Source organism: Talpa europaea (genome assembly GCF_964194135.1).
Source record: "Talpa europaea genome assembly, chromosome: 4".
Classification (NCBI taxonomy): Eukaryota; Metazoa; Chordata; class Mammalia; order Eulipotyphla; family Talpidae; genus Talpa; species Talpa europaea.
Genome location: NC_140070.1, coordinates 70,840,298 through 70,866,963, shown reverse-complemented (window position 1 = coordinate 70,866,963; position 26,666 = coordinate 70,840,298). Strand labels below are relative to the sequence as shown.

Below are 26,666 nucleotides of genomic sequence, written 5' to 3'. Positions count from 1 at the left end.
CCAGAGGTCCTAGGGGTGAGAGGATTCACTAGAGATAGAATGGGAAGCAGATCAGGCAGATCTACTGAGATATACTGCTGAGGGGAGCAGCAGGCGAGACAGGAGAGGTCTGCTGCGCCATATGTGGGTCAGCCCCTGGCCAGGGATCGAACTCAGGCCATAGTGGTGGTAGCCTGAGACTTAACCCCTAGGCCACTAGGGAGGTCCCTTTTCTTCTTCTTCTTTTTCTTTTCCCTTGGCGTTTGATTTTTTTTTTTTTTTTTAGTGGTGTTTTTAGGTTCCTTTTACATCCTTTGTGTTTTTTACTGTAGGGTTTTTCTTTGTGGTTACCATGAAGTGTAAGATCTTCCGTATGCTTTGATCTGTATTTAGCTGATAGCTACTTATATTTGACACATGCTCAAACCCTGCCTTTTTACTACCCACTATGTTTTATATTTTGATGTCTCATCTTACCTTTTTATGTTATATAATTCTCTTGACTAATTGCTTTAGCTTTAGTTAATTTTACCACTTTTGTCTCCTATCACTCTGCTTTGTTAGGTTGTTGGTCCAAACTTTTACTGTGAATATATCTTTTAAAGTGAGATTGCCATTTTGATGATAAGATGTCTTGGTGTGGATCTCCATGGCTTCCTCTTATTTGGAGTGTTCTTGAACTTAGATATCTGCTCCCTTCCCCAGATTAAGGAAGTTTTTGATAATTATTTAGTCTTTTTTTTTTTTTTCTGGTCCTTTCTCTTTTCTTCTTTTGGGGCCTCTGTAAGGTGAATATTATTCCTCTTGACGTTGTCCCAGAGGCCTCTAGGGTACCTTCATTTTTTAAAAATTCTCTTTTCATTTTATTTCTCTGTGTGGGTGAATTTTATCACATTGTCTTCCTATTCAATTATTTGAGCCTCTGTTTTATCCACTCTGCTCTGGGACCCCTCTATTGTAATTTTTAGTTCTATTATATGCGTCAGTGCTCTGATTTCTTGTCGGATCGTCCTTAAATTTTCTAGTTCATCCATTTTTTTTTTTTCCTGAGCTCAGTAAACATTTTTATAATCATTCTTTAAATTTTTCCTCAGGTAATTTGCTTATTTCCATTTTCTTAGTGTCTTTTTATTCTAGAGTTTTATTTTGCTTTTTCATTTGGGGGCATATTCAAATTTATTCTATGTTTTAGGAGTCACTATTGCCTGTTCCAGTCCTGAGCGTTTGATCTTATGAAGGTGATGTCATGTGTTATCCTAGAGCACCTTCTCCTCCTGGTTTCCCAAGTCAGTAAATCAAGGTTTCACCACATGGCTGCAGTATCGATGCAGCACTATGGATAGGGCTGTCAATGCTGCCAGGAAGTGGCACTTTGTTTGGGTTTGGCCTCAGCTCTGGACTAAGGTGTGCTCAGCAGGTAGTGTTGTGGTTCCAATCTCAGCATACAGCTGCTGGGAGTTGCTGTAGGATGTGTCCTATTGCATCCAGGCTGCCGGCTATGTTGGTGCTCATTGGATTAACAGTGGTACATAGTGTTAGCGGCAGCCTGCAGTGTTATGATGGTGGTTAGCTGCTGGAGACATGGTTCTCTGCTGGCTAGCAAGGCTCCAGGAGGGGGTAGCTGGATGACTGGTAGTGGTAGCTCCAGTATGAGCCAGTGTGGTCCAGCAGCTGGGGTCTTGAAGGCACAGTGGGTCTTATGTGCCCAGTAGTGGGTGGTATCTGACAGTTGTGGGCTGGTGGAAGAGCCCTGCAGGTGGCAGAATCCACTTGCTAGCTGAGTATCCTTTGGAAGGTCTGAGGCTGCTTGTTGACTGTAGGGGCCCAACTTGCTTTCTTGCAGGAAAGAGTTGGTTAGCAGGTGCCAGGGGTGGACACTTTTAACTGGCTCTTAGCTAGTTTGCTATTTCCCAGGGGTGGGTGGAGCTATCATCAGGGATTCACCTGCAGGGTCTGGTAGTACAAGGAATGGGTTCCAAGATAATGTCCACACAATGTGTTCTCAGTAAGATTGTGAGAGGTTGTCAAGATGGCACCGGCCAGGGACTCCAACCCTGTGTTAATTCCTAGTGTTCCTTGCCTTCTAAGCCAGTGCTTTAAGTATGGTCTCTGGCATTTCTTCACTTGTGGGTTGGGTGTTATTCAAACAGGTCTTATTTTTTTGGGCCCCAAAACTAGTGAATCTGCTTATTGACCTATTAAAGGTTGATGCTTAGTCTCTATTTTTTTCTCAAGTTTCTTGCACTCACTTCCATCTGGTCCTCAATGCAGGGTTTCTAGGGGCTCATCCCTGCTATGCTGGACTGTAGGGTTGGGGTGCTGGGCTTCAGGCACCCCTCCCCCCACTCCCCAGGGAAAAGTTCCACACCTTTGAGATGTCTTCCCAATTGCACTTTATTGCCACCTGGTGGGTTGTCTTCCTTGGTGAGTGTCTGTCTGTCCTACTCATCTGGGTGTTGTGTTTTTGTCATTGTGTGGAAGCTTTATTCATCTGAGTTTTAGGTTTGCTTCTGTGTAGATTAGCCCACATTTAGTTTGTATATTGTAATACTCGTGGGATGAGAGAACTACAAGTTCTCCCTTATTTTTTTTTTTTTTTTACAAGTTCTCCCTTATTCAGCCACTTTGGATGCCTTCTAGAAGGTCTTCTGTATCCTCTCCCATCGGGAGGGGTTTTCTATCATTCATACTCTGTCCTTCTAGCTTAGTCTTATGGCATATGGGCTATAGGAAGAATAAATGGTTTACTGATAAGAGATCATATATTAAGTGGCATTTCAGCATTATGCATTACAACTGCTTAATGATGGATGCCAATGTTTGGCACTCCAATACCATGTGCACTGCAAACATAGCTAATCAACCTTGCATGCTTTCTCCCTGATCCCAGGGGACATCAACTGCAGTTGGCTGGCAATGACACTTGTTCATCCCTGGCTTACAATGGCATAGCTCCTGGTTTACCATTGTATACGTAATGGTATAACTCCTAAAGCATTTTAACCTGGTCCTCCAAATTCCTAAAACTTTAATTCATAGAGTTAAAAACTAATGGTAGAATTCAAAGCCCAGTAGCAGACAGTGGAAGAGTGTCTTCTGGATATAGTGGACTTTCCAACACACTTAGTTGTTTGCTGCAACAATTGATCCTGCACAATGAGGAAGTATTAGAGGAAGAGTAAGAAACAAACTCTGAACCTATGAATGATGTCCTGAATGAACTTCACCCTCTGGCATTTTAATGTATCCCCACCCCCATCTCCACACTGAGGAGAGCTGAGGCACTGAGAATTACAATTCCCAGCATGCTGTGAATCTAACTTCCTGAAGGAGGGGGCTGGTGTCACTGGGAACTAGGGGTAGAGTTAAACAGCCATGTTTGGCTTATTACTGAACATGTGGGCTTGGGCGCTCATGTTTTTCTGGCTTCAACTTGTACCCTGTACGGCTTAGGAGATTTGGAGGAGAGCTATATAGAGATACTTGTAGAGGAAACTTGGAAAAAGGAGAAACACCTGGGGAAGCTGCTGATGGTCCTTGGCAGAGACAACCGCAGCCATTATCTTGATCTCATTGTGGATTATGTGGTTTATTTTGCATCCTCCCTCTCTCTTTTTGTCCCAGTTTTCTGGGACCTGCCAAACCCCTTTCTTGTGGTTCTTTGCCACAAGGTACCTTAGACTTTTGGCAAGCTTTCAGGTTGAGTCTGTTTGGGCATTTGCCCATGAGGGAATGGATACTTTTTTTAAGCTTGCTATTATTTGAAGTCCCTTCTTCTCTCTCTCTCTCTCTCTCTCTCTCTCTCTCTCTCTCTCTACCCCTCCCTTTTCTTCTCCCTCTCCCTATCCACACAAATTCTATTAAAAATCTTTCACACTAAGAGTATGCTTTCTTTACCTTTGTGCACATGAATGACCAGATCCCTTTTAGAGTGTGGGATCACGTGCTGACCGAAGCACATTTCCCATGTGTGTGTCTCTCCATTCTGTTCTACCCCCAAGATAGTAAAAATCTCTCTTAAGACTGATCTCCCCATCTCTTCCTCTGTCCTCTCACAGCCTCTACTGCCTCAAATGTTTTCCTGTGTGAAAGGGTTTCAGAAATGTCCGGTTTCACTTCTCTGCATCCTCTTCTACCCACAGAGGCAGGACAGGTGCCATGTATTCCTCTCTGTTCCTCAGATCCTTGTATAGTACCTACCCAGCTTCCATCTCCCATAAGTAATGGTTGTTCTAATTTTCAAATACATTCCCTGCTTTATGGAATTATGATCAACTTGGTCTTCTGGAAATTTTGTAATAGGAGAAGCACTTAAAATGATACCCGAACTTGAAGAGTTAAATTTGTCCTGGAATAGTGAAGTGGGAGGAAACTTGCCTATGATTTTTCAGAAGTTCCAAGAAGGGAGTAAAATACAAAAACTTGAGCTTGTGGATTGTGCCCTCACATTAGAAGATGGAGTGTTTGTGGGTGAGTAGAATTTGGAAGAGTCCTCCCATCCAAAAATGTGAAGACACCTATGACTAGATTGCTTGAAGGTCAATGTGGGGGTAAAAGGTGACTGTGTTTACCCTGAAATGAAAGAGCGGCTCACTTCATCTCCAGCTTACATGAAATTGCACTCCCCCTCCTACCTGCCCCAAATTTCAAGCCCTGAATTTTCACTGAGTTGTTCTTCTTGTCTGAATTCCTTTCCTTCCAGGTCAGTTAATACCTATGCTGCCAGATCTTGAAGTCCTTGATCTTTCCATTAACAGAAACATTGGTGGCATTCTAAACATTATTGCTCAGGGATTGAAAAGTGCCTCAAATCTGAAAGTACTGAATTTACATTCATGTGGATTATCACAAAAGAGTGTCCAAATATTGGGTGAGTTGGCAATGGCTAAAGTTTATAAATATTGTATATATTTATACATAAATTTTGTATTTAATTTTAAGCTATTTGGAAATAATAAAAAATATAAATAGTGGTTATGCTGGGAAATAAGAAATTTTAGGTAATTTAAATTTTCTTTAGGTCTTTTCTTTCTTTAGGTCTGTTAAAATGGCCATATATTTTCATGATTATCTGAATATGAAAAGGTCAGGATATTTTGGTTATAAGTAAAAGCTTCTGTTCCACCAAAGCTCTCCAATTTCTCTTACTTTTACTAATTTTGGCATTATTATGATGGCAGTAGACAGGTATTGGCAGTGATAAAAAGAATGACTTCATTGGCATTTGTAGTTAAGACTTACTCCCTTATAGAGTGTCCACATTAAGGGAGGATAGGAAATAAAATTGTTTTTCTTTCAGCTCACAGAGTCTGCAATATCCTTCCCACTAGCAGTTTAAGGAAGTCTAGAATTCTGTGAAAATGTCAATGCTCACGTAGAATAGGAAATTAGTTGCAGGATACAGTTCAAACCCCTTGGACTGTGTGTTTAAAGCCAATTGTCAGGTTCATTGAGGGCTGATGGTAGGAAGGTTGAAGTTATTCTTCCATCATGGCTTTTTTCAGTGTGTTTTCTCAGTTTCCCTGTGCACACCCGCCCCCTCTCCTGTCCCACTCCTTCCTATCACCTTCCATAATATGTCACAATGGGATTTTGACTTTCTTCACAGACGCTGCTTTTAGATACATGTGTGAGCTGAGGAAACTAGACCTGTCCTCCAATAAAGAGTTGGGTGGAGGTTTTGAAGACTCACCAGCTCAGTTGGCCACATTGGAGCATCTGGAAGTCCTGGATCTTCACCAGTGCTCACTGACGGTGGAAGACGTGGTGTCACTGAGTAAGTATTGCAGGAATGCAGGGCCAGGGAAGAAGTTTCAGGCTTTGGCCTCTGTTTGAAAACTTGGAAAATTTGAGATGTACACTTAAATTTGCTTTTTATGAAGTGACTGGGAAGATCAAATCACAAATGTTCTGTGAATGCTCCCATATAGCATGTGGCATGTATTAGGTGCATCATAAATGTTAGTGAATCTAAATCCCCCCTCTACACATCTGAAATAATAGGTGTGGCACTCAAAGGAGTAAAAATGAACTGTTCTATTGATTTTTGAAAAGATGGAAATGAAAATATATCCCATTTAGATCTTATATCACATAAATTATATCTTATAATCAAATAAATTATCCTTTCCTCTGGCCATTTTTGGATAGCTAAAAAAATGGAATTATAGATTATTTAGCCAGTAACTATTGATTAATCAACTAATTGTGTAGGTGCCATGCTGTGGACTAAGGGAAACTCGCCATCAAGGAACTTCCATCTGGTAGCAATAAGCTGATAAAAATCTAAGTTATGTGGTGACATGCAAAGGGCTGTGGGGTCAGTAGAGGGAGAACTAGATCTATTGGAGCTACACCTGTCTGCTTTGCTTTCCTTCCTTCATCTCCTCTCTTTCTTGTCTCCTCTTTTTACAAACATTTCTGCCTCTAGTATTGCAGGTATTGATGTGCACTGGGGATAAAGCAGCTTCTAAACACAGATCTCACCTTCAGTGAGTGGGGACAGAAAACACACCACAAACAAATGCCACGTAGACTAAGGGTGATGGGGCAGTGACTAAGGGTGCTTAGCTTAGGTGGCCCTGGAGAGTTCCAAGGCGGTGAGCCCAGGACATTGCATTTCCCACTGTGGAAAGAACTAGAGTAAGAGCCTGGAGGCAAGAAAAGTGACAGAAAGATAATGAAGCAGAAGGAACTCCTGGCACAGCAGGTGTCCTTAGAACCCACTCCAGTGCCTCACCAACATGCATCTGTCCTGATATCTTGGTTTCCTTGACTTCCTGGTATTTCTACATTCTGAGAAAAAAAATCATGCTATCAGACATTCATCATGCAGTCAATATGTACCAGGCCCTATAGCAAGCACTTTACATAAACCAAGTCACTTTATCTTCCAACAGTTAATGTTATTATTTTTGAGAAAACTGAGGATTAGAGAAGCTAAGTAACTTGTCAAAACCCACAGTTCTTTAGTAGCATAATCAGAATCAGAACCCCATTCCCTCTGTCCCCAAAATCTTGGCTCTGCACATCTAACCTGGAGAGAGGCCTGGAAGCAGAAAAGCCCAGGCCATAGCCTGGGAAGAGCGGCTGGTTGTGTGTGATATATGAGGGAGGGTCACAGTCTGATGGGGAAAACTGGGATTGCTGATCAAGAAGATTGTGGGCACCAAACACCCAGAAGAATCTTTGTGAGGTGGTGCCAGTAATGTGTCACTTTTTGTTATTTTAACAGCCCAGGTTATCCCTTTACTCTCCAATCTTCAAGAACTAGATTTATCTGCCAACAAAAAGATGGGCAGCTCTTCTGAAAACCTCCTCAGTAGGCTCCGGTTTTTACCAGCATTGAAGATACTACTAATCAACAATTGTGCTTTGGAAAGTGAGGCTTTTAATGCTCTGGGTAAGAGAATTCCCCAAAATGCTGTATAATGACATGATAACATGCCCAGAAACACTTGAGAGGGGAGGTGTGTCTTCTGTTCATTACATGTCAATTCATTCCATAGATCAGCCACAGGCAAAGTTCTGAAGGACTAATTTGTCTTCTTTTCAGGAAATAAACTTTCTTAAAAGTGACCTTTAGAATGTTTCTGGCATTAGCAAATTTAACATTAAAATTCAATGTGTATATAGCCAAATCTGCTGGTTTATGTCCATGGTAACTTGTAATTTCAAGTTACCCTGTAATTTCAAGTTTCCCTCTGCTTCATTATCTTTCTGCCACTTTTCTTGCCTCCAGGCTCTTGCTCTAGTTCTTTCCACTGTGGGGAATGCAATGTCTTGGGCTCACTGCCTTGAATTTATGTGGTGCCAACATAAATTCAGGTTGCTGTGAGCCTGAAGGGACGTAGTTACTGGTGTGTGAGCCTAGCTGATCAGCAGCATCAACTTTCCAACAAGACTTATTTTCCTCTCAGGAATCTGAGCCTGCCCCCAGGTCGTGGGTAGGTCATGGGTACATTCCAGTCCAGATCAAATGATTGAATCTGAAATTTCTGCAAATTCAGGGGCAAAGTGTTGTCAGCCGTAGAGGGAGCTATTTTGAAACAAAGAGACTTTGCAGCATTTTCCAAAACTCACCACCCAGGCAGCCAGCACTTGGGCACATGGTGTCAAGATGGAGTACCCGATGTCACCTCCCAGGTTCAGTGATTGGCTGGGACTCTGTCTCAGTCCATAGGTGTATTCACAATGAGATTTATTACAGTGAAAGGATACAAGGCAAAATGAGCAAAAGGAAAGAGCCATGAAGCAAAGTCTTCTAAGTATCCTTCCAAAGACAAGGACAAGAAGACCAAACTGTCCTCTCTAAGAACAGTGCCCAGAACACACTTCATTCCTCCAGCAAGTTGTTGTGACGTGTGTGAAATATTATCTAGAGGTGGGCTGACCTGAACCTTAAACTTCAGGGTTTTTTTGGGGGTTGGTCACGTAGGCACCTTCTACTTGCACTTACCAAAACTCTTGGTTTCCAGAGGAAACCTGCTTCAGTATAAATTGTATTTTTTGTTCACAGTTTAGGCGGAGTCAGGGAATGGCAGGAAAGCTTCCTGATTCCAGCCTGGTGAGCAGGTCTTTCCAAGGATGGCAGTTCAGGCCTAGGAGGTTGCCTTTTTATCTACACAGGCACAAGCCTGGTGTGGTGGGATCCTGGGACTTCCTTGAGAGCGATGAAAACAGAGGCCTTTCCTCTGGACTTCTCCTAAGTGTCCTGCCAGTTGACATTTTTTTAAAAAATGAGTGTCACTACAGACCAGACAGGGCTATTATTAATAAAATTAATGTCTTTTATTAGTAAAAATAATATGCAGTCATTTATTGCTACCTATTAATAAAATAAATGCATTCCACGTATCCTAAATTCAAGGGACTCTACATTTAGGGTACTCTTACCCTCCTTTTCAGTGCAAATTTGTTGTTCAACCCACATGGACTTGGTCCTTGCCATGAACTGCTTTAGTCTTTCCCCAGATTTGCTCATTTCTGGATGGGATAAGTATTGGGATACGTGCCTTTCAGGACTGGAGTTCTTAATCTAGGGTCCATGCCCCGCCCCCACCCAGACCAGAGGGTCAGTCTATAGTGATACTTAGGGGAATGGGCTGTGAGCTCCCTAAATTTTTTTGTGGGAGAAGTATACAGTATATTTTCCGGTTTCTGGAGTCAGTCTGCCTGAAATCCAATCCTGGCTCTGGTTCTGGCTCCTGTGACCTGAGGTATTTCCCATCTCTGCTTCAGTTTCCTCATCAGCTAATGGTACAAGCATCATACCTCATAGAGTTGTAAGAAGGTGATGGGCTGCTGTCTGTAATGTTCCTGGACAGGTGCCTGACACCCAGCAAATGCTCAATAAATACTACTTGTTGATATTATTATAGGGAGAGTATGTACATTTCAATTGAAAGGTAAATCAGATCATATCACTGCTAAGTTTAAGAAAAGTCAGTGGTTGCCTGTGTTACCTCAGGTGAAAATCTAACTTCCTCCACATGATCTATCAGGCTCAGATGATCTGGTCCCTCTTCCACTTGCTCCCTGAACCTCACCTCAGTTGACTTCCTTCCTTCTTTACACCTTTCTTTCTAGCCTCTTAGTATTTCTGGTCTCTGTGATGCCCCATCCCATTCTTAACCGGGAAGTTCTGACTTCAGGCCTTGGTGTAAACATCTTTTAACAGCAACTTCTCTATTTGCGCTTTTTCCTTATAGCCTTTATTAGGATTTAAAATGACATATATATTTGTGTGCTTTTTTTTAATGTCTGAATTTCCCCCATAGTATAATCTCTTTGAGGGTATGGATTATGTTTATTATTCACTGCATACCCGGTGCATTTTTATACACATTAGTTAAGTAAATAATAAACTTCTTAAAGGGGTCTGTAATCCAAGTGGTTAGATACACACACACACACACACACACACACTCACAAACAATACAGATCAGACTAATATTCACATAGGAAAGTTCCACAAAAATTAAATTTGGGGACAATATGATGCTTCATAAATATACTTTCTAGTTGGAAAATTTTTCTTAGAAAATTTTGTTTTTAGTTTTGGGTCTTCTGCCATCAGAAGATATAGTTCTTTCCAATTATAGCTGTATAATGAATTATAGTCAAGTAGGCATTACACTAAATTACACCACTTGAAAATATATCACTCAATTTGAATTAAGAAGTAAAACAAGGGGCCTCTCTGGTGGTGCAAGGGCTAAAGTCCTAGTGCTATCAAGTTATCACTAGCCACTGCAGTCTGAGTTAGATCCCTGACCAGGGAGCTAACCCACATGGCGCAGCAGACCTCTCCTGTCTTGCCCGCTCCTCCCTTCAACAGTGTATTTCAGTAGATCTGCCTGTTCTGCTCTTCACTCTGCCTCTCTGATGCATTCTCTCACTCCCCCGCACCTCTGACTTACACCCAGTTCTTATATGCCTAAACAAATAAAAATAAATCTTGCCCCAAAAAAGAAGTAAAACAAGTAAATATGTGTTTCTCTACATCACTTTTATTTTCTTTTTTTAAATTTATTTTTTTACATCATTGTTCATTTTGAAACAATATTTGCTTCCCCCTTCCCCTTCCTGGGTACAGTCCCCATAGAATTTCCTTCACCAATGCACCCGTGCACCATCACCACAGTCCCCTGTTCTCCTCCCTCTCTCTCCCTCCTCCTCCTGGGATTAAATCAAACTGAAAAGCTTCTGTACAACAAAGAGACGTTCACCAAAACAAAGAGACACCCCACTTATTGGGAAAAAGTTTTCATACTCCATACAAGTGATAAGGGACTGATCACAAAGATATGCAAAGAACTCACAGGACTCAACAAAAACAAAGTAAATAATCCAGTCAAGAAATGGGTAGAACTTAAAAGATATTTCTCAAAGAGGAAATGTAAATAGCTACATCACTTTTAGAAAAAGACTATGTTCTATTTTTTATTATCTAGTCTCTACCACACAAGGGTAGGGTTTTCTTTTTAGATATTATAAGAGAAAATATATATTTGCTCTTGATAGCAAATTATTCTGTAGAAAGGAAACAGAACAAAATGTAATTAACTACTGTACCTAGGGAATATGTTGTTCTGGTTAACTGTTATGTGAAAGGGAACTGAGAAACAGAAAATCCTTTAATATCCCCACAAAATCTAAATACATGATTTCCCTTGCTTTTCTCTGTAACTGCAGTTAAGAGACACAGAAAATTTTTGTGTCTCAGAGTCCTGGAGAGACTTGGTCTATCTCTGAATTTCAGCAGTGACTATACAGTGGGATATGTGCGGAGCAGGGCACACTCTGGAAATCTCGGCTAGTTGTCCAAACGCCTTGTCTTTCTTCTTCCTAAATGTGAAGTAAAGGAAAGCAATACCAGTTGATAGTGAATTCCATTTAATCCAGTTTTGCTTTTCTAAAGTTTCCAACATTTCTCCCAAATAAAAATAGACAATATAAATTGAGGTCATGAGTTTCAGGCAGGGGAAAATGGTCTCACAACTTTTAATAGGTTACCTAGCCTGGGCTATTCAAATTCAAGGCTATCTTCTCCAAGAAAGACTAAATGAGTACTATTTTCACCCTTACAATTTTAGCTGAAGCCTCCATTCACCTCCATGCTCTGCAAATATTCAACCTTTCTTGGAATAAGTGTGTTGGTGGCAACCTGAAGCTGCTTCTAGAAACACTGAAGCTGTCAACGTCCCTTCAAGTTCTGAGGCTGAGCAGCTGTTCCCTGGTGACAGAAGACATAATTCTTCTGGGTTTGTATCTCCTGATTACAGAGCAGTCCTGCCACCCAGGCCTGATGTGTGGCCCTGGTGGTGAAGGAGCAAGCACTGGGCCTCTCATCCACAGTCTATAGGAAAGATCACATTAAAACACAGTGGAGACAGTGGAGAATGTTTCCTAAAAGGAGATGGAAATATTTGTGGTAGTGGGAGGTTCCCGCCAGGCAACTGGTGTCTGCTCCACACCCCTCATCCATGAGTGTTTGGTGTTTTCTAGCTAGCTCGGTGTGAACCAGCTTCAGTCATCACATCCCCATCACTAGTCATTCATCAGTTGCCAGATCTCTGAAGCAATGAACACCCCTCCAAAAAAAATTTGGGTCCAGAACAGTCCCTCCAGGTAGTTATATTTGTGTTCTTGTGTAAATAGAGTGATCTTGTTATAGCATGATATGTGTGCCCTCAAAGTCATGTGCTATCTAAAAATCACACTATAATTGTCATGGTCCTTATGGTTAGAAGCACAACAATCAAAAACATCATCAATGACACTTTTAAAAGCAAAGGAAACGAATGAAAATGATGTTGAGGCTTATTGATGTTAAAGGTTACAAATAAATAAGCACCGCAGTAAGGATAACCCTTACTCTTGAAAATGAACTAAAGTTAGCTTGCGGGAGTGGCCAGCACAGTCCCACTGGCCCACCCCTGCCTCCCAGGCTCTCCCTTCTTGTTCAAGAGGAAAGGAACAAAGAGAGATGGGAAAAGAGTGAAAGAAAAAGAACAGAATGGAGAGAAACAGCACAACACTGAGAGGAAAGGAGGAACTGAAGATTCAAGGCTGCACAGCCCTGATTGTAGTTTGTCAGCTTTTCTAAGTGTGGAAGGGGGATTATCTGACTTCAAAAAAGTACAAACCCCAGATGTGGAGTGGGAGCCTCTGCTCTGTGCTGTGGTATGTGTGGGTTTTGATTTTGCCTGTACCGTGCTTGGCTCAGCTAGTGGTTTTCTGTGTTGACTTAATGTTTCCTGTGGATGAGTTACATGCAAGCAAATAAGAAATTTGCATTATGCTTAAATTATCCTCTGATATGTCAATCTAGTTGGAACAAATTTGCATCTTCAAAGCAAGCTTTATGGCAAAATCAAGTGTAACTAGAAGAGGAGGACAAAACATTGTGATTTTAATTTGCATTTCCCTAATGACTAATGATGCTGAGGTTATTTTTCTGTGCTTATTTGTCAACTCCTTATCTTCTTTAGTGAAGTGTCTGTTCTTACCTTTGCCTAATTGTAAAAATTGGGTTGTTTTCTTATGTATGATAGTTCTCTAGTTTTCTAGATACAAGAATGTGATTGCAAATATAGTCTCTGTAGCTGCAGCTTGTCTTCTTAGCCTCTCTATTTTTATTAAATTATTTTTATTGTGGTAACATTGGTTTACACCACTGTACATGATTAGCGGTTTAGATTCACACTCTTCAAATGTAAGTTAGCATACCAGGCAGACCCCCAAAGTACCACTTCTTTTAATAGCATCTTTTGAAGAGCAAAACTATGTTTTGATGAGATCTATTTATATATTTGCTAATTAGATGGCTGGAGATTTCTGTGTTGCACCTTAGAATATTTTGCAAAACCCCAGTTCTCAAGGCTTTATTTTCTTTATAAAAGTTTTTTATTTGACTTATCCATTTTGAGTTAATTTGTATAGGGGTGAGGTATGGGTTGAGGTTATGTTTTGCATATGACCGCTAAACTACTCAAGCACTATCAGTTGAAAAAGACTATCCTTTCTCCAGTGAATTGTCTATATTTGTGTCAAAAAGTCATCGGTCATATTTTTGACTGTCTATTTCTATTCTCTCTATTTTGTTCCATTGATCTGTTGTGTTTTGGTTTTTTTTTTTGTTACTGTTGTTGTCTATTTTTTCACCAATACCACATAGTCTTGACTACTGAAGCATTAGAGTAAGCCTTGAAATCAGGTAGTGTGTCTATTCTGACTTTGTTCTTTTTCCAAATCATTTTGCTTATTATAGTTCCTTGGCATATAAATTATAACATCATCTTGCCATTATCTACAAAAACTCCTAGAATTTTGACTGAGATTACATTGAATATATAAAGTCAGGAAGAAATGACAACTATATTGGGAGCGCTATACATAAATACAGGATAACTATTTAGCTTCTCTTTGACTTTTTTCATTGGTGTTTTAACATTAGTTTCATTAGTTTTTATCATACAGATTCTGAAAATATTTTGTTAAATGTATATGTAAACAATTCATTTTTTAAAGATTTCTTTATTTATGCATACTAGAGCTGGAGTACAGATCAGAGGTGTGGGGGGTGAGAGGATTCACCAGAGACAGAGGGGGGAACAGAATAGGCAGACTGACTGAAACACACTGCTGAGGGGAGCAGCAGCGGGCACGACAGGAGAGGTCTGCTGTGCCATGTGGGTTACTCCCTGGCCTGCCCCGGGGGATCTAACTCCTGCTGCAGAGTCTGTGGATTGCTCCATGGTGCTGTGCTTAACCCCTTGTGTCACCAGGGAGGCCCAACAATTAATTTTTTGTTGCTCTTATAAAAGATACTGTTTTTAAATTTTTTATTCCCAGTTGGTCACTGATGGTATCTAGAAATACAACTGACTTTTGGATATTAATATTTTATACTGTGACCTTACTAAACTCATCCATTTGTGGTAGCATATTTTTGGTAGATGTTACAGGATTTTCTACTTACTTGTATCATCTGTAGTTAGAAACAGCTTTATTTCTTATTTTCTAGCCTGTGTATTTTTTTTTTATCTTTTCCTTGGTTATTTAATTGGCATGGACTACCTGTCAATCTTGAATGCATTGAGAACAAATATTCTTGCCTTGTTCCCATTCTCAGAAGGAAAGCAGTCATTTACCAATAAATATAATTTCAGCTATAGGTTTTTTGTAAACATGCCCATTGTTATTATACAAAGGAATCTTAATTTGGAAAGAGTTTTTAAAGGATAAACTCCAGTCACAGGATAAACTCCACTTAGTTGTCATGTATTATTATTTTTTATTTTTTTATATTCCCCATATAATTGCAACCCTAGGTAAATACCTAGGAGTGGAATTGCTGGATCATATGGAAGTTCTATGTTTAGTAGGTTGAGGAATCTCCACACAGCTCTCCATAGTGGTTGGACCAGTTTGCACTCCCACCAACAGTGCAGGAGAGTTCCTTTTTCTCTACATCCTGGCCAACATTTGTTGTAGTTTTTTTAATATGTGCCATTCTCACTGGTGTGAGATGGTATCTCATTGTAGTTTTGATTTGCATTTCCCTGATTACAAGTGATGTTGAACATTTTTTCATATGCCTGTTGGCCATTTGTATTTCCTCTTTGGAGAAGTTTCTTTTTAGCTCTTCTGCCCATTTTTTGACTGGATTATTTTCTTTGTTTTTGTTGAGTCTCATCAGCTCTTTGTAGATTTTTGTGATCAGTCCTTTATCATTAGTGTTGTATGCAAAAATTTTTCTCCCAGTCAGTGGGGGTTCTCTTTGTTTTGTTATCCTCTCTTTTGCTGTGCAGAAGCTCTTTAATTTGATGTAGTCCCAGCTGTTTATCTTTGCCTTCATTATCACTGCTTTGGGTGATGTGTCTGTAAATATGTCTTTGAGGTGCATGTCATGTAGTGTTTCGCCTATATTTCCTTCTATATATTTTATGGTTTTAGGCCTTATGTCTAATTCTTTAATCCATTTTGAGTTGTTTTTTGTGCATGGGGTGAGGCAGTAGTCAAGTTTCATTCTTTTGCATGTAGCGACCCAGTTTTCCCAGCACCATTTATTGAACAAACTTTCTTTGCTCCATTGCATATTCTTTGCTCTTTCATCAAAGATTAGTTGACCATAAATCTATGGGTTTATTTCTGGGTTTTCTATTCAGTTCATTGGTCCATGTGTCTGTTCTTGTTCCAATACCATACAGTTTTGATGATTATGGTTTTGTAGTATAGTTTGAAGTCTGGGAGTGTAATGCCTCCATTCCCTTCTTTTTTTTCAGGAGGGTTTTGGCTATTCGGGGTTTTTGGCGGCTCCATATGAATTTCATCAATATTTGTTCTATTTCTTTGAAGAATATCATTGAAATTTTAATTGGAATAGCATTGAATCTGTAGATTGCTTTTGGTAGGATGGCCATTTTGATAATGTTAATTCTTCTGATCCATGAGCAGGGGATGTCTTTCTATTTCTTTATGTCTACTTTTATTTCTTTTAACAATGTTTTATAGTTTTCTTTGTATAAGTCCTTTACTTCTTTTGTTAGTTTATTCCCAGGTATTTGGTGGGTTTTTTTGTTTCAATAATAAAAAGAATGTTTTTTTTTTATTTCTTCTTCTTCTTCAGATTTATTGTTTGTGTATAGGAAGGCTATTGATTTTTGTGCTTTGATTTTGTATCCTGTTATTTTTTTATATATTGTTGGATACTTGTTTGTGGCTTCATTCATGAGAAATAATCCAATAATTTTCTTGTAATGCACAGATAGGAAATTTTCCTTCCTCTTCTATTTCTTGGAAAGATTGTATAGATTGGTGTTATTTTTTTCCTTATTTGTTTCACAAAATTCACCATTGAGGCCATCCTACACATGGATTTTTATTTGTGAGAAATTTGAAATCACAAATTCAATTTTAAAAATAGATACAGTGCCATTAGGTTATCTCTTCTTTCATGAGTGACTTTTGTTACCTCATATTGTCCTGAAATTGACCTATTTTATCTAGATGTTAACATTTATGGAAATAAATTTTCCAATATTATTCTTTTAATGTCCATTGTTCTCTTTTTATTCATTTAATGTCAGTGGTGATAACGTCTCTCTTATTCCTGACATTTGTTGATTTGTGTTTCTATTTTTTCTTGGCTAGTCTGATTAAAGGTGTGCTAGTTTTCTATTGCTGTGTAACAAATTCATTTATGACATAAAGCATTTATTTGTTCCCAGTTCTGTCAGTCAGATCTGGCACAGCTTATCTGGGTTTTTGCATTCAGGATATTAGAAGGCAGAAATCAAGATATCAGCTTGTCTGAATTCTTATCTAAAGGTCTCAGAATCCACTTTCAAGCTCATTCTTTTTCATTTCTTTCTTTTCAAACTGCCTAGGGAGACATAGGAGAAGATAGGTAACATCAATCACTGTAATTTGGGACATATATCACATGGGCTGTGCTATTTTTTTAATTGAATATCAATATAATTGACATAAAACATATTTTAGTGTCAGATCAACAACATAATGATTTGACATTTATATATACTGCAAAATGGTCATGGCAATAATTCTATTACCATCTTTTCCTTAGCAAATTTCAAATCTGCAATGCCACATTATTAACTATAGTTCCCATGCTGTCCCTCACATGTCCTTGACTTATTTATTTTGTAACTGGAAGTTTGTACCTCTTGATCCCCTTCTTCCCTTTCACTCATCCCTCTCTATCCCTCCACCCCTCTGGTAAATGCCAATCTGTTTTTGTCTTTATAATTTTTATTTTTTTAGAATCTATATATAAATAAAATCCTTGATACATGACCCCCTCATCTTAAAATAGCAATGGGGTGTCAGTACTCTCACACTTTAAATCTCTCTGATTACTTTTCCTGTGACCTCCTTCCTCTTCTGCCACTAGCTGGAGGAAATTCTCTGCTTTTAAAGTGCATGTGCATTAGATTAACCCCATTTGCATAAACTGCCTTTCTTAGTCAACTTCACCATATAACACAACCATCATATTCACAGTTCTGGGGATTAGGGTGGAAATCTTGGGATCATCTTAGAATTTTGACTACCGTATGAGGTTTGCAATGTTATCAATCTTCATAAAAAATCAATACTTCATTACATTCCCCCCTCCAATTGGGCATCATTAAACATGTTTTTATGTTTAACGATGACTTTGTTTCATATAAAGTCTGCAATTAAAATTAGCGTTTTAATTTTTTTTTGTCTGCGTCAAGTTTTATTAATCTTAGATTCAGCAGTTATTTATTTTTCCCTATTTTTTTTACTACCATTATTTTCTCAGGTCAAATTTATATTTACACTTTTTGTCAAATGTGTGCTTTCTCATTCTTTCAATTTCCAGTTAGTAACAAGTATTACCACATGTGGTTTTAACCATCGCCACTTATGTATTGCTTTAATTATTTCTAACAGAAGTATTCTTAAAGAATTTATTAATCACTGGTAGTTCATGTCTTGAGTTTTATAAATAACTATTATTTTTTGATATGGTAAACTACAACAAAAGTATTTTCATGGCCTATGATCTTGTAACCCAGATTTAAAAATGTATAGTGAATATAAAACGGTAAACATACTAAATGCAAAAATATACTAAATAGGTTACTCATAGGATGGGGAAATTAAAACAGTGTAGGAAAGGTAAAATGATGTCTGGGATTTGCTTTAAATGCTGAAAAACAAAATGAAGTAACAGGCCAGGGACTAGATGAGCTAAAATTCATGTAATAAAGACATGAAGCTGAGTAAGAGGGACTTGGGTGGAGCTCACTCTCCTAGTCTCTCTACTTTGAAAAATTCCATGTAAAGAGAAAAAGCATGTACATTGTCTTAAACACTTAGGTCTTGACAGTAGAATGAGTAATTCTGTGAGACAGAAAGACAGAGAGGAGGAGTCGTATTAACACAAGGGACCAAGTGCAGCTGTCGAGTCTATGGACAGCTCCGTTCTCAAATGCACTGTGGAATCAAACTGTCACACATGAAAGTGATGGGCCGGAGCATCCTGCTTGGTTTGGAATCTAAAATGTGTGTGGAATAAACGAAAGACCAGGACACATTTAATCCTGAAGGGGGAAAATTGGAGGAAACTGCCTCTGGTCAACAATGCTGGGCTGGCCCCAAGAATGGAGGTCAACAGCAGGCTGAGCCTGGCAACGGATGAGAGTCAGCGGAGGCAGCTCTGCCCCCATTAGACGCACTTGCCTAAGTGGCTCCATTGAGGTAACCTGAAAATGTGCTGTAGGTGGAATCAGAGCGGTCATCAGTAGGGAACCTGAGAAAGGGATTCCTCTCTCGTCATGTATCTGAGGACTGAATGAGGAGGTCTCAAGGTGCTTTCCAACTCTGAGGTTCTACACTACTCACCTGATTTCTGTCGTCTATTCCTGCTTTTGACTGACAAGGGAAGCATGTGCTGCTTGCTTTAGGTGTCTCTCCCAGTGCCTCCCTCCTATCAACAGAAACCATTATTATTTTCTTAGTTTCATCATTAACTATTGTATATTAAGTGCCATTTCAGGTAGTGCTGTGATGTATGTCAGTCTAAGGAAAAATTGTGGCATGTATTGGAGCTCTCCGGTTGAATTAGAAATTATCCAGGTAGGGCCTCCCCGGTGGCGCAGCGCTTCAGCGCTGCATGGTGAAGCTGCCGGCAGCCTCTGCAGCACCGGTTGGATCCCCGGCTGGCTGGCAGGTGAGGGTCCCACAAGGCGCGCGGACCTCTCGTGCCACCTGCTGCTCCCCTCAGCAGTGTACTTGGTCAGCCTGCCTGTTCTGCTCTCCGCTCTGGCTCTGGTGAATTCTCTCACCCTCCCGCGTTTCTGACTGTACCCAGCGTTTGTATAAATAAATAAACAAACAAACAAACAAATAAATCTTTAAAAAAAAATTACCCAGGTATATTATGCACATGGAATGTGGTCAATTAAATAATTGTTGAATAAAAAATGACAATGAATCAGCAATGAAATATTAAACAATATTAGGGCCTCCCCTGGTGGCGCAGTGGTTGAGCGCTGGGCTGCGAGGCTGCCCGCAGCCTCTGCAGCGCCGGTTCGTTCCCCGGCCACCAGTGAGGGTCCCACAAAAAAAAAAAAAAAAATTAAACAATATTAAACAGAAAACTATTTACAAGTGGTGCTTTGTTAAGCCAGTGAATCATCATTCCTCATTTTTACATTTTATAATTTTTTATTAAGGTAACTTTGGTTTACAACACTGCATATGATTCAGAGCTGTAGGATACCAGCTTTTCAGGTGTGTGTTAGCACACCGCATCCCTAACCAAGGCACTCACAGTCCCTCCCCCACCATAGTCCATTGTGCCTGCCCCCTTTTTTCTTTCTTCTCTATCTTCCCTTTGCACTCTAGTAACTTCAGTTTTACAGTCAGGTTCTAAGGTCAGTTTTTGGTTTGGTGTTGACTGACATTTTGTTTTGAACCTTCATACTGCACATATAAGTTAGACCATTTGATACTTCTCTTTCTCCTCCTGATTTATTTCACTTAGCATAATACATTTGTCAGAAATGTCAAGAGCTTATATATATTTTTATTTCTGAGTAGTGTTCCATCGTGTAAATATACCACATCTTCTTAATCCACTCATCTGTCCTTGGGTACTGAGTTTGTTTCTGTAACTTGGCTATTGTAAAGAGTGCTGCAGTGAACTTACGAATACATATATCCCTTCAAAGTGGTATTTTTGCATTCTTCCAGTGGGTACCTAGGAGTGGAATTTCTAGGTCATATAGTAGATCTATTTTTAATATTTTGAGAAGCTTTCACACTGTTTTCCATAAGGGATATACTAAACTGCATTCCCAATAACAGTATACAAGAGTTTCTTTTTCTCCACATCCTTATAAATGCTTGTTTCTGGTCTTTTTGATAAGGGCCATTTTCATAGGTCTGAGGTGTTATCTCACTGTGATTTTGATTTGCATTTCCCTGATGATAAGTGATGTTGAACATTTTTTCATGGGTCTGTTGGCTAGCTATAAGTCTTCTTTAGAGAGGTGCTTATTAAGCTATTCTATCTATTTTTTGGTTGGGTTATTTGTTTTCTTGTTATCGAGTTGAATGAGTTCTTTACAGATCTTGGATATCAGCCTCTTGTTAGATGTACAATGCAGAAATATTTTCTCCCATTCAGTAGGCTGTCTTTTTGTTTAATCTTAGTTTTTTTCTCTGTGCTGAAACTTTAAGTTTGATGTAGCCCAATTGTTTACATACTCTCTTTTCCCCCCTTATCATTGGAGGCAAATCTACAAAGAAATCACTGAAGTCAATGTTTTAGGGTGTTTTGCCTATGTTGTCTTCAATGTGCTTTGTGGTTTCAGATTTTACATTCAAGTCATTAATCCATTATGAGTTAATTTTTGCTTAAGGTATAAAATAGTGATTGAGTTTCATTCTTTTGTATGTGACTATCCAGTTTCTTAACACTATTTGTTAAAAAGATTTTTTTCTCCAATGATATACATGATTCATTTGTCATAGATTAATTGTCCATACATGTGTGGATTTATTTTTGTTTGTGTGTTGGATTTTATTATAGTACCATACTATTTTGATTACAGTATCTTTGTGTTATAGTTTGAAGTCTGGGAGTGTGACACCACCAAATCTTCTTTTTGGCTATGTGTAGTCTTTTGTGTTTCACATGAATATCATTAATATTTGTTTTATTTCTTTGAAGAATACCATTGAAGCCTTGATACAGATTATATTAAATCTTTATATAGCTTTGGATAAGATGGCCATTTTAACAATGTTAATTCTTCCAATGTATGAGTAGGGAATATCTCCATTTTTGTGTCTTCCATTTCTTTTAAAATGTCTTAAAGTTTTTATTGTGTAACCCCTTACCTCCTTTATTAAGTTTACTCCTAGGTATTTTATTCTTTTCCATATGATTGTAAATGGGATTATTTTCTTGTTTTTTTCCTAGCTTATTATTTGCATATAGGAATGCAACTGATTTTTGTTAACTGATTTTGTAACTTGCCACTTTACTGTGCTGATTTATTGTTTCAATTAATTTTTTTAGTGGAGTCTTTGGGATTTTCTATGCAGATTATAAAGGCATCTGCAAATAGTGATAGTTTACTTTTTCTTTCCCAGTTTGGATTCCTTTCATATCTTTCCCTTGCCTAATTGCTCCAGCTAGGATTTTCAATATCATGTTAAAAAGTGATAGTGATGTTGAAAGTGGATATCCAGTCTTGTATCAGATCTCAAAGGAAAAGTTTTCAGTCTTTCACCACTGAGTATGGTGCTTGCTGAAGGTTTGTCAAAAATAACCTCTATTATATTGAGGTATGTTCCATCTATCCCCAGTTTTTTCAGGCTTTTTATCATAAATGGATGTTGAATCTTATAAAATGCTTTCTCTGCATCTATTGATATGATCATGATTTTTTATCTTTGCTTTAGTTGATGTGGTGAATTGCACTGATCAATTGTCTGATGTTGAACTGCCCTCATGGCCCTGGAATAAATTCCAATTGGCCATGATACATGACCCTTTTATTGCATCATTGAATTCAGGTGTTTAAGATTTTGTTGAGGATCTGTGTTCTTCAGTGGTATTGGTTTGCAATTTCCTTCCTTCCTTCCTTCCTTCCTTCCTTCCTTCCTTCCTTCCTTCCTTCCTTCCTTCCTTCCTTCCTTCCTTCCTTCCTTCCTTCCTTCCTTCCTTCCTTCCTTCCTTCCTTCCTTCCTTCCTTCCTTCCTTCCTTCCTTCCTTCCTTCCTTCTTGTCTGCTTTTGGCATCAGAGTAATATTAGCTTCAAAAAATTTGTTTGTAAACTTTCCTTCTTCCTCAATTTTTGGAAGACTTTGAGAAGGATAGGTATTAATGTTCTTTTTTGAAGGTTGTACAGAATTTACTAGTGAACCCAACTTGTTCTGTTTTTTTATTTTTGGGAGACTTTTCTATTTCAACTTCCTTGCTTGTAATTGGTCTATTCAGGTTTTCTATTTCTTCCTGATTCAGTCTTGGAAGATTGTATATGTCTAATAATTGTCCATTTCTCAAGGTTCATCAATTAATTGGCATACAGATGTTTGACATATGGGTTTTTTTTCCTTCTTTCCCTGTGAGCCTAGCTCTGAGTTTGTCTATTTTGATTATTTTCCTTAAGAACCAGCTTTTGGTTTTACTGATCTTTTGAACTGTCTTTTTGGTTTTTGTTTATTTATGCTCTAATTTTTATTATGTCTTTCCTTCTACTTACTTTTGGTTTTGTTTGTTCTTCCTTTTCTAGTTCCTTAAGGTTTAAAGTTGGATTATTTATTTGAGCTCTTCCTTGTTTCTTTTTTTATTTTATTATTTAAATTGTGTGTGTGTGTGTGTATGTTTGTAGAGGAACTAGGGTGTAGGCCTGAGGTGTTGGGCATGAGAAGATTCACCAGAGACAGAGTGGGGAGCAGAAAAGGTGGATCTACTGAAATACACTGCTGAGGGGAGCAGCAGGCAAAATAGGAGATGTCTGTTGTGTCATGTGGGTTAGATCCTTGGTCAGTGATCAAACTCAGGCTGTAGCAGTAATAGTGCGGACTTAACGCCTAGGCCACCAGGGAGGCCCCCTTTTTCTTATTTCTTTATGTGGGCCCATGTTGTTATATACTGCCTTCTTAGCACTGCTTTTGACAGGTCACATAAATCCTGGTAGTATGTGTATTCATTTTCACCTGTCTCCAGATATTTTTTAAATTTATTTTTATATTTTATTTTAAATTTATTTATGCATACAAGAACTGGGGTGTAGGCCTCAGGTGTTGGGTATGAGAGGATTCACCAGAGACAGAGTGGGGAGCAGAACAGGTTGATCGACTGAAATATACTGCTGAGGGGAGCAGTGGGCAAGACAGAAGAGATCTGCTGTGCCATATGTGGGTTGGCTCCCTGGCCAGGGATCCAACTCATGTTGCAGTGGCTAGTGATAACTTGATAGCGCTAGGACTTTAACCCTTGCACCACCAGGGAGACCCTATTTTCTTAATTTCTTCTTTGATTTCCCCATTAAGTTAGTAATCATTAATAGTGTGTTGGCAGTCTCCACATATTAGAGGGTTTTCTTGCTTTCTTTTTTGGTGGCTGCTTTCCAGTTTGATACCATTGTGATAAGAGAAGAGACTTGACATGATTTCTGTCTTCATGAATTTATTTGACACTTATTTTGTGACCCACTGTGTGATCTATCCTGGAGAATGTTCCATGTGCACTTGAGAAGAATGTGTACTCAGCTTTTTGGGATTATAGTACCCAATTAATGTCCAGTAGGCCATCTGAATTAATTCCTCATTTAAAGCTATTGTTTCCGGGCCTCCCTGGTGGCACAAGGGGTTAAGACACAACCTATTAAGCCGTCCACAACCTCTGCAGCATGAGTTCGATCCCCGACCAGGGAGCAACACACATGGTGCAGCAGACCTCTCCTGACTTGCCCATTGCTCCCCTCAGCAGTGTACTTCGGCCCCTCTGCCTGTTCTGTTCCCCACTCTGTCTCTGATGAACCCTCTTACGCCCCCCCCCACACACACCTCTGGCCTGTACCCCAGCTCTTGTATGCATAAATAAATAAATCTTTTAAAAAATAAAGCTATTGTTTCCTTTTCGATATTTTGTCTGGTTGATTTGTCCATTGAGGAGACAGGGGTGTTGAAGTCTCCATACAACTACTATGTGCCTGCCAATAACTCTTTTGAGGTTTGTTAATAGTTGCCATATATTTTTATATTCCTTCATTTGGGATATGTGGGTGAGTATTGTGTCCTCCTTAGGTGTTATTCCCTTGATCATTATATAATGAATATTTCTATCTCTTCTTCCTTTTTTTTTTTTTTTTCACGTGGTGAATTCGGTTTATTCAGAAATAAAAGTGAAACACCCAGGAATCTTGTTCCCTTTTTTAAGTTGGGAGTCTGTTTTGTCTGATATAGGTGTGGTGGTTCCTGCCTTTTTTGCGGGGGTCGCATTTGCTTGTAGGATTGTTTTCTAACCATTTACTTGGAGCCTATGTTTATCTTTGGAGCACAGATGGGTGTCCTGGAGACAGCAGGCAGTTGGGATTTGTTCTCTAATCCAGCCAGTCACCCTGTGCCTTTTGTTGGTTGAATCCAGTTTGTTTACATTTGGAGTAATTATTGATATATGAGGACTTGTTGCTGCCATTTTGTCTTTACTTTTCTACTTCTATCTATATCCTTATTCATTAGCTTTTCCCAGTTTTAAATGATTTTGGTGTTTGTTCTTTCTGTTCATCTGTAGATCTAGAGACCTGATTTTGTATCTGCTGAGTCACCTAAGGGAGTCAGGGTAGGGGAGGGACAAGAGGGGTCCAGATTCTGGTAGTAGCTTTGGAATGGGGATGGCTCATGCCTGTGTCACTGCCAATATACCCCCTCTGTGGGTTCCAGATTCCATATTGGAGTCTGTGTAGACTGTGCACTCTCTGGTGAACTCAACAAGGTCAGCACCAGTCCTGAGGATGGGGAGGGGGAATGCAGCCCGATGCACTGCTTCTTTCACTGGCCACCCAGCCCACTGGGAGTATCCCAGATCCCCCAAACATGACTCCCTTCAGTCATTAGTGTATGTGTCCACACCGCTGAACTTTCCTGTTCACAGGCCCGCCGGCCAGGCAGCATAGCCATGGCTTGCAAGGTGACCTTCTGCCCAGACCAAAACCTCTTGGCCCTTCTCTCCACCTGTGTCTTACTTAATGAAGCATGAAGTTCTTGAGTGTCCCTTCAGGTGTGGTTCTGTCTGGTCTCCTACGTGCAAGAGTTGTTCCACTTTGTCCCCATCACATAGTCCTCTGGGTGTAGGACCAGTATGGGTTATCTTTCAGACTATTTTCCCTAAAGTAAAGCAACATACCTCCTCTGATGCCGTCTTTTTTTTTTTTTTAAAGATTTACTTATTTATTTATACAAGCACTGGGTACAGTCAGAAGTGCAGGAGGGTGAGAGAATTCACCAGAGCTAGAGCCAGGAACAGAACAGGCAGACTGACGAAATACACTGCTGAGGGGAGCAGCGGGCGGCAGGAGAGGTCTGTTGCGCCATGTGGGACACTCACCGTCGGCCGGGGATCGAACCAGCACTGCAGAGGCTGTGGGCAGCTTCGCAGCCCAGCGCTCAACCACTGTGCCACCAGGGGAAGCTCCTCTGATGCCATCTTTGACCCAACCCCCTCTCCTCACATGTAATTAGAGAAAGTCTGTAGGAAGAACTGGAACTTAATGGAGCAGAGAGAAGGAACTTGTCAGAAAGAAATTTTTTGGATTGGGATTTAGAAAAAGAATCTATTTCAAGTTATACATGGGAGACAGAGCAAAAATGTGTTACAAGAGTAGCTTCAGGAACCCTAAATAAAACTGCTAATAATCAATCAGAACTCATTACAAATCTTTCCATTACTAATCTTAGATAGACAGTGCTACTGGAAGTGGGAAAAAGTCATGGTAGAAAGTATTGTATTTTAGCAGTTAGTGTACTTTTCTTTTTCAGCATCAATAATACAACAAGGTCACCTGGCCAGTCTGCAGAAGTTGGACCTGAGCTATAACGACAGCATCTGTGAAAAAGGATGGGCTGTGTTCTGCCAAAGCGTGTGGCTCCTCAAAGAATTAACGGAACTGGATATTAGTCTTCGACCATCAGCTCTACAGGCTTGTGGAAGATGGTTTAGAGACTTGCTATGCGCTGTGACCAAACTTCCCAAGATCACTGAGATTGGAATGAGAAGATGGATTCTCCCAGTGTCACAGCAGGAGGAACTGAATCACCAAAGAGGCATTCACTTTGACCATGGCGGGTTTCAGTAGGCAGACGTCCTAGGGCTTAGTAAACCACAAAGCCTCTCTAAGGGAGGAAGAGAACCTATATGAATGTCAGGGCAATCAAAGGAGGATCAACTTCTGGGCTGTTTCATGGGATTTATTACAAAAATCATGTAAATATTTGTGTATCTTTATAGTTAAATACTAGCATGTCTTTTATTCTCTATCTTATGAAACAAGGATGACATTTTTTGATGGATTTTCATTTGCTTTGGATATATAATTTTTTCACTTACTGTATAGAAGGCCTGCCCCAAATGATTAGATTCTGGTAATGCATTCCTTTTTTCTTGCCCT

At 39.5% G+C, this 26,666-nt stretch overlaps 1 protein-coding gene across 1 annotated transcript in view; it reads left to right on the top strand.

Annotated features, from left to right (window-relative positions):
* The window catches only part of LRRC31 (leucine rich repeat containing 31), a gene marked incomplete at its 3' end in the record, with an annotated part of 35,504 nt that extends 9,150 nt beyond the window's left edge, over positions 1-26,354 (top strand). Inside the window, exons 4-9 of the mRNA XM_084232630.1 lie at positions 4,282-4,449; positions 4,682-4,849; positions 5,588-5,755; positions 7,214-7,381; positions 11,577-11,744; positions 26,038-26,354. Of these exons, the coding sequence (XP_084088756.1) occupies positions 4,282-4,449; positions 4,682-4,849; positions 5,588-5,755; positions 7,214-7,381; positions 11,577-11,744; positions 26,038-26,354 (1,157 nt within the window). The remainder of the gene's footprint in view (positions 1-4,281; positions 4,450-4,681; positions 4,850-5,587; positions 5,756-7,213; positions 7,382-11,576; positions 11,745-26,037) is intronic.
* Positions 26,355-26,666: the final 312 nt, after the last annotated feature.